The 8983-nt window shown below is 33.6% G+C and overlaps 1 protein-coding gene across 1 annotated transcript in view; it reads left to right on the top strand.

Annotated features, from left to right (window-relative positions):
• Positions 1 to 428: 428 nt before the first annotated feature.
• LOC21412491 overlaps positions 429 to 8983 on the top strand; it is a gene marked incomplete at its 3' end in the record, with an annotated part of 10663 nt that continues 2108 nt past the window's right edge. The window contains exons 1-8 of the mRNA XM_024162708.1: positions 429 to 582; positions 1132 to 1369; positions 4045 to 4262; positions 4759 to 4864; positions 8118 to 8219; positions 8295 to 8354; positions 8584 to 8662; positions 8768 to 8918. Coding sequence (XP_024018476.1) covers positions 1139 to 1369; positions 4045 to 4262; positions 4759 to 4864; positions 8118 to 8219; positions 8295 to 8354; positions 8584 to 8662; positions 8768 to 8918 — 947 coding nt within the window. The remainder of the gene's footprint in view (positions 583 to 1131; positions 1370 to 4044; positions 4263 to 4758; positions 4865 to 8117; positions 8220 to 8294; positions 8355 to 8583; positions 8663 to 8767; positions 8919 to 8983) is intronic.

The following is an 8983-nucleotide window of genomic DNA, read 5'->3' as shown; positions in this document are numbered from 1 at the left end:
TGAAATGGACGGGGCACAAGAATGTTTAAAAAACTCCGCATTAGCGAATATATATCGTTGCGACTTGAGAATAAGTTATTGATTTTTTTTTTTTTTTTTTTGGAAGGGAATCAGTTATTGATTAATTAGAGTACACTTGCTCCCTAAAAAATATAAAAATAAAAATAATAGCCTACTTGGTCTTTTTTTTTACTTTTCTCCAAAGTGGAAGAGCCAAAGTATAATTTTGGAAAAAGAGGAGGATCAAAGTATAATATACAGACATTAATATTCATAACGTGAATGTTTAGGACATATATATATTCATCTGCAAATTCCGTAACCTTTAATCTTTATAGCTTATCTTTTCAGTACTGCTCTTTCTGGGAGAGAGGGAGAGAGAGAGAGAGAGAGAGAGTTGCGCGCTTTTTCTGTTTTTTTTTTTTTTTCTGAGAGAGAGAGAGAGAGTTGCGTGCTTTTTCTGATTTTTTTTCCTTTCTGTATATCTGCGTTACTTTCAGCTCTCCTTCAATCGCCGCAAGAGGGATTCAAACACAAAAAAAGATAGGGCCTTTGAAGGATTGATGCCATTTATCCATCCAGGTATATATATACACACATATATATATATATATGTATATGTATATGTCTATACATATACACCGGTTTAATTTCTTAAATGTGTGACAATGTCATTAATAATGTGATATTCCAAATTCCTTGCAAAGAGCAAGAAAAGATCTAGCCAAAAATCCTCCTGATATATAGTAAAAGAATAGATATTTTTATTGTTCATGACCTTTAATAGTACTATTGTGCGTTCTAAACACCAGTAAGAATCTTTTAGGAGACGTTTAACCAAACAACCCCTTAATCCCAAGATTATCTTTACGAAGTTTTGCACTTTTCTTGCCCAAAAATCCTCCTGATATATAGTAAAAGAATAGATATTTTTATTGTTCATAACCTTTAATAGTACTATTGTGCGTTCTAAACACCAGTAAGAATCTTTTAATCCCAAGATTATCTTTATGAAGTTTTGCACTTTTCTTGGTGAAAATTAATTAGTATTGATTCTTGGGTTTTCTTTTCATTTCATATTCTTCATCAAATTTTCTTTCTTTGGTATCTCATTTTCATTAATTTATAAAGATTATTCATGGAAATTGGAATGAAGAGGAATAGAGCAAATAATACTAAAATTAGAGGCAAGAAGATGAGAGTGGCAGTGATTGGAGCTGGGATTAGTGGATTGGTGTCGGCGTATGTTCTTGCCAAAAACGACATCGAAGTGATTGTTTACGAGAAAGAAGATTACTTGGGTGGTCACGCCAATACAGTTACTTTTGATGGCGTTGATTTGGACCTTGGTTTCATGGTCTTCAACAGGGTACGTGGCTTTCTATCTTTCTCTCACTTTTTTTTTATTTTTTATTTTTTAAATTTCTCTCACAAAAAAATGAATTACTTTAAAAGTTCTTTATGAGTGTTAATATTGTTTGTCACCTACGTATTCAATTACGGTTGCTCTAAAGTTGGGATTTGATTGCTTTTCCTTAACAAGATGCCGCCACACAAGGGGGGAAAAAACAATTATTTTCTCATAATTCTTCTTTCTTTAATTTGGTCAAAAATCAAAATGTCTAATCGACTTTCCCACGAGTAAATAATTCTTAAAAGTTAATATATAATTGTGAGCATTTTTCAGTAGGGAATTTCAATAATTCATCCCTTTTTCCATAAAAAGAATAATAATAATAATAATCCGTCATTTTGAACGTCATATTTTTATACCTCATATTATTTCATTTCAATATTGTTTTGATCCAATTTAACCTTTAGATACATGCACACCGACTTTTAGTTTTTTTTTTTCCCCCCTCATACCTACAAGGGTTAGTATTAGAAGTGGATTAAGGAAAAAAAATAAAAAAAAAAGGAAAAGAACTAAGAAAGGGTTAATATTGTTGGGATATGAAGGGGAAAAAAAATACTCCAACAGCAAAATATAATTTTCGCTAAATTTATCAAGTTTTCTTTAGTTATTGTTTTCAAATACGATATACATTATATAATTTTAATGTGATTTGACTGTTCATAATAATATTGCACTGAGAAAAAGAATTTGGAATAATTTGAAATTTTGGTGTGGGGTAGGGCTTGCAAGCAAGGCTGAAAAGTGCTTAGCTGTTGGAACTTTGTCATGTGGCTCTTGGATTTGGAATGGCCGGTCTGCCTCTGGATAATAGATTCTCTGGTTGGTTGAGGTTTCAAATCAATTGCCAATAAATTTTGAAAATAACCATACTAAAAGGTATAGTTTGTGCAAAATAGTGGAAATCTTTAAAGCTCTGATTGAGAAAAACTTAGGATGGAGTAGATTGTGATAGTATATATATTAAAATCATATTAGAATTAAAAAAATAATATTAAATTTAATAGGAATTGATAAAGAAAATAGGATAAATTTTAAACATACCCCCTGAATTTTAGTGACTCGTTCACTTTGCCTATCAAATTTTAAAAAATGGTCTATTCACTTTCTAAAATTTAATATGATTCTTACACATTATTACCGAACGCCTCTTAAAACGTTAGCATATTTGCCCCTTCTATCTATTTCCGTTGGAAAAATTGGATGGAAAAGTGATGTAGCGTTAAATAAAATTAAAATACAAGGGTAAAACAGTCCATTCATACGAGCTAAAAAGCTCTCACTATAATGCTCCAATTAATCCTGACAAAACCGGATTCATACTCGTTGGTATTTGTCTTGAAGAAGCTTCCGTGAGGGAGAGATGGGCGATGGGTGCCGATGGCTTGGAGCTCCATGGTCGATGGGTATTCTCTTGAGAAATTTAAGCAAAGATCTTTTTCTTTTTTTTCTTTTGTTCAAAATTTCCCCATAATTTGGCAGTTAATTAATTACCAATTGTATAAAATTACATGAATGACCTTTAATGTCTTCTAAAATTACGGCCACATCAGCATAAATAGAAGTCAATTGACACATTTTAAAAGTTTAAAGAGTGAATAGACTGATTTTTAAAGTTTGAGGGTAAAGTGAATGCGTGATTAAAGTTTAAAGGTATTTTTTAAATTTATTTAAAAAAATTTAATGATTTAAAATCGTGCCCTAAGAGTAAATTTCGGTAACTTTGCTTTGGATAACGTAATAAATGGAAAAATATGGAGCTAAATAGCAGTAACGTTTTTCCGAACAATAGTAACTAATTGTTATATGAACAAAATATGATTTTTAAAGAATATGGTTTCTAATAGTTGAATATTAAACACTCTAGTTTGCTTTGGATAACAGTAATAAATGGCAATATATGGAGCCAAATAGTTGTCACATTTTTCAGAACAACAGTAAATAACTGGCATATTAAAATAATAAGATTTAAAAAAAAAAACACAGTTTCTAATAGTTCAATATTAAAAAAATCATATTGAATCTATGTCATGGTCGTTTATTGTTATTGTTCTTGTTGTTTTCATTATTATTATTGTTATTATTAGTACTTCAAAAAGAAAAAAGGACCCAAGCTATCTTGGCAGAAAACAAAAGGCCATTAATCAGTTGACATTATAAAAAATAATAAAAAATTAGTGGAACACAAATTTATATTTTTAGACGAGACAAGAATAAAGCTTCAATTGACTTTAATAATATTTTACATTTTCAAATAGTATATTTTTGGCAGTGAATTACCTAGATAGAGTGATAAAATACGGAGCTAAATAAATGCAACATTCTTTTCAGGACTTTTTGCATTTGTTTAATAGTTATTTAAATATTTATTTATTAATGTGTATTATTATTTTAACTGTAAAATATTAATTTGATGGTTGTAATAAATTAAATAATTAATTAAAAAATTTATGACAATTAATGAAACTGAATTCTTATCACATCACGTTATTAAATTTTTATATTTAATAGTAATCATGCATCAATAAAAATGTAACTGTTGAAAACTCATAAATAAATATAAATATATATATATTTAGGTGGTAAATTTATAAATATTGTTCCATTAATTTGTAACTTGAATTGGGCAGGTAACGTATCCAAATATGATGGAGTTGTTTGAGAGCCTTGGGGTTGATATGGAGACATCAGATATGTCGTTTTCTGTGAGTTTAGACAAAGGAAAAGGATGCGAGTGGGGCAGTAGAAATGGCTTGTCAAGCTTATTTGCCCAAAAGAAGAATCTCTTCAATCCCTACTTCTACCAAATGGTTAGAGAAATTGTAAAGTTCAAGGACGATGTGATCAGGTAATTTTCTTGCAGAATCCATGCATAACAGATTATTTATAAATTTCCACTATTTTTGTAACCAATAAAAAAAAAAAAAAATGGTCACGTGAAACTATGTACGATTCCATGTGAGAAATTGAAGAGATCTTAAAGTCGAGTCAGCCACCAGTGTAGTCGAAATATATGTCATCTTAACATGCCGAACATCTATGGCTTTAATTAATAACTTTTGAGGATCTAGGTGAGGGTACGTAGGAGCTTGGATGGTTAGTTTAGTGAAGAGATCGCAAATTCGAGTCAGCCCACCATAGTGATCAAGTATAAGTCGTTCTTTTCTAACATGCCAAATGTGTAGCATACTGGTCATATCGAGTATTTCAAAGTTATCTAGAATGGCACCTTTTTTTTTTTTTTTTTTTTTTTGCATATAATGCGATTTAAACCAAAAAAACAAACATATTAATTGTTGTACTTTTTATTTATTTTATTTTATTTTATTTTTTATGCTTGGCAGTTATGTTAAGATGCTTGAGAACAACCCGGACATAGACCGCAATGAAACATTGGGAGAGTTCATAAAATCACATGGTTACTCTGAACTGTTTCAAAAAGCATACCTTGTGAGTAACACTTTTTTTTCCTTTCTTTTTTTTTTTCCTTTCTTTTTGTTTTTTAACTCTCTAAAATGAGTCACTAGAACTAATGTTATTAAAAAGTTTGCAATGAAACTATCACTTGAACTAATGTTATTAATAAGTCACTTGAGCAATAATGTTATAGTATTATTATGTCATATCCCTGGATCTCAAGCCCGGGTAAATGAGGAGGGTTGCGGTAGGTTAACGGCCAACGTAAAAATAAGTCACTCTCATAGATTTCACTCACATAGAATCTGTTGGGGCATTCCCTACGTGCGACGCGCTATACCAGGCCCCGGGTATAGTGTTAAATAGGCAAGGGGGTCTTCGCACATTCATGGACGTGTCCGGGGAGAAAAGTGAGCCCATACGCTATGTCGGGCCCCGAATATGGTGAAAAATATGCAAGGGGGTCCTTACACATTCATGCAAGGGGCAGAGCTAGCCCATGATAGGAAAATTCGTTTAGGTAGTTGGAATGTAGGTTCTTTAACTAGTAGATCTATGGAGTTAGTAGATGTTATGGTAAGAAGAAGAATTAACATTTTATGCTTACAGGAAACGAAGTGGACAGGAGAGAAAGCAAAGTAGATTGTAAATTTATGACACAAGTTATTGTATACAGGTTGGGAAAGGAATCATAATGGAGATGGTATTCTAGTGGACAAAACTGTGAAGGATGACCTAATTGAGATTAAGCGAATAGGGGATAGAATTATTATGCTCAAATTGGTACTAGTAAATAAATTCATCTATATAATTAGTGCTTACGCTCCACAAATAGGATTGGATGCGGAAACTAAAGTCAAGTTCTGGGAAGACATGGATGGCTTAGTGTATCGTATAGGCAATGAGGATAGCATTTTCATTGGAGGAGATTTCAATGGGCATGTTGGTAAGGATAGGGAAAACTTTGAAAGGATCCATGGTGGTTTTAGTTTTGAAGCTCGAAACGAAGAAGGAAAATCTATTTTGGAATTTGCATTGGGACATGATTTTATCATAACAAACATATTTTTCAAGAAAAGAGATTCTCACTTCATCACTTTTAAGAATGGGAGGAACTTGAGCCAGATAGATTATTTTCTTACAATGTATAGAGAACGTTCTCTATGTAAGAATTGTAAAGTAATTCCTGGAGAAGTACTAGTCACCCAACATAGGATAGTGATCTTAGATGTGAGCATTAAGCTTTGCTATAGAAGGACTAAGATAAACCACCTCCCACGAGCTCGTTGGTGGCATTTGAAGGGAATAAAGCATTGGCCTTTAAAGAGAAGTTGTTAGATTATGCTACTTGGTCATATATAGGTGATGTAAATACTATGTGGGATGCCATGGCCAGTTGCATTAGAAAAGTGGCAAAGTAGGTACTAGGGGAATCTAGAGGTAAAGGCCCCCCTGGGAAAGAAACTTGGCGGTGGAGTGAGGAAGTTCAAAAGGCTATTAGGATCAAGAGGGATTTATATAGAGATTTACCAAAGCATAAGGATGTTGAAACTTTTAATAAGTACAAAGAAGCGAAAAAAGAAGCTAAGTGAGTAGTTGGTAAGACTCGTTCTACTTACTTAGATGAGGTATATAGGAAACTTAGGACTAGAGAAGGATAGAATGATATATATATATATATATATAGCGATAGAGTTTGACAATCTTAGGTCACAAGGAGAACCTAATGTGACGTATACAAGAGGAATCAGAGTCTCAGAAGTTAAAACTGCACTACGGAGGATGAAAAATGGGAAGGCATGTGGGCCAGATGATATTCCAATAGAGGTTTGCATGGCGTTAGGAGATGCTGGAATTGTGTGGCTCACTAAACTTTATAATGAGATACTAAAGAAGAAACATATGCCTGATGCATGGAGAAAAAGTATTCATGTCCCCATCTTTAAGAATAAAGGAGATGTGCTTAATTGTAACAATTATAGGGGCATAAAGTTAATAAGCCACACTATGTAACTTTGGGAGAGAGTTATCGAAAGGAGATTAAGGGCCACAACTACCATCTCAGGTAACCAATTTGGCTTCATGCTAAGCAGATCAACCACGGAAGCCATTTTTCTTCTTAGGATGCTAATGGAAAGGTATAGAGAAGCGAAGACGGACCTACATATGGTCTTTATAGATTTAGAGAAAGCATATGATAGGGTGTTGAGGGAAGTATTATGGTGGGTGCTAGAAAAGAGATGAGTGCATGTGAGGTATATCAAGGTAATTAAGGACATGTACGATGGGGTAGTCACGAGTGTGATAACTGCTGGAGGCTACACGACAGAGTTTCCCATTCAGATCGACCTTCATCAAGGATCTGCTCTTAGTCCTTATCTTTTCACCATCGTGATGGATGAGCTGACAAGAGAAATTCAAGATAGAGTTCCTTGGTGTATGCTTTTTGCGGACGATATAGTTTTAGTTGATGAACATAGGGAATGAGTTAACCATAAGTTAGAACTGTGGAGACAGACTCTCCAGACGAAGGGATTTAAGTTAAGTAAGACAAAAACTGAATACATGTATTGTAGGTTTAGTAACTTAAGTAATCAGAGTGATAAAATTTCTTTAGATGGTGTGGAGATTGGGGCTTCTAGGAAGTTTAGGTACCTTGGGTCTATAGTGCAGTACGAAGGAGATATTGAAGAGGATATTCAACATAGGATTAAGGCATGGTGGGTTAAGTGAAAGAATGCTACGGGAGTTTTATGTGATGGCAAGATGCCGATTAAGTTGAAAGGAAAGTTCTATAGGAATGTAATCCGCCCAGCTATGTTATATAGTAGTGAATGTTGGGCCATTAAGAGACAACATATATCTAAGATGAGTGTGACAGAAATGTGTATGTTAAGATGGATGAGTGGCCATACGAGAATGGATCGCATAAGAAATGAAGTTATTTGTATTAAAGTAGGTGTAGCGCCAATAAAAGATAAGGTGCACGAAGGCCGCTTGAGGACCGCTAGAAGCACCAATTCGTGCTTGGGAGGACATTCTTATACCTAATACTAGGAGAGGGAGGGGTAGACCAAGAATTACATGGACCGAAGTAGTTAAGAAAGATATTCTAGATCTAGGCCTTCAGAAAAGTTTAATTTCGAATAAAGTTGCGTGGAAAAGTGATTCATATAGCCGACCCTAATTAAGTTGGGATTAAGGCTTGTTGTTGTTGTTGTTGTTATTGTTGTATCCCTGGATTTTTGTTACTAAGTTTGCAATAAAATTATCAATGTATCTATAGCTACCAATATGCGCATCAATCTGGTCCTGCCCTTCAGAAGGTATCATGAACTTCTCAGCTTTCTCTGTTCTCTCATTTTGTCGCAATCATCATCTCCTTCAGGTATATATAATACTCTTTTTTTTGTTCCTTTTTTTTTTCTTGCTTCTCAATCATTTTTTGTTCATGACTACTCAGCTTTTCGGCCGGCCTCAATGGATGACTGTCAAAGGACGCTCACATTGTTATGTAAAGAAGGTAACTTAGCTTCTTGTTGCTTTAAGAATAATGCGGCATCGGTGGTGATGAGCATTACTCACTAATAAAAGGTGGATCCTATAGTATAAGACTTACATGTAGGGCTCATTTTTTTTATTAGTGGTAGTGTTTTGTACCTGTGGTGGCCTCAAGCATTTTTCGTGCTTTTAGCTTAACTTTGAGGTTCACATTTTAGTCAAAATTACTTGATTTGTGGGATAAAATTTAGGTGAAAGAAGAGCTTGAGAGTAGAGGTTGTCAAATAAGAACTCAATGTGAGGTACAAATGGTTTCTACATCTGATGAGGGTAAGTGAGAAAACTACGATTAAAGCTCCACCATTTTCATCTCATTACTTATTGTCATGGTTATGAATTATTTCTAATTATAAGGTTTGGTATGAAAATTAGCAGGTTCCATATTAGTACAATCTAAAGGTGGTACAAAAGAAGTGTATGATGCATGCATCTTGGCCGTCCATGCTCCCGATGCTTTGAGATTACTTGGAGAACAAGCTACTTCGGACGAACGCAGAGTGCTAGGTGCTTTCCAATATGTCTACAGGTGAGTACATTACTTCGAGTTGGAGGAAAAGAAAAAAAAAAAAAAAATATATATATATATATATA

This window comes from Morus notabilis, unplaced genomic scaffold (genome assembly GCF_000414095.1).
Source record: "Morus notabilis unplaced genomic scaffold, ASM41409v2 Scaffold810, whole genome shotgun sequence".
Classification (NCBI taxonomy): Eukaryota; Viridiplantae; Streptophyta; class Magnoliopsida; order Rosales; family Moraceae; genus Morus; species Morus notabilis.
This window is presented reverse-complemented; position numbering and strand designations above follow the sequence as displayed.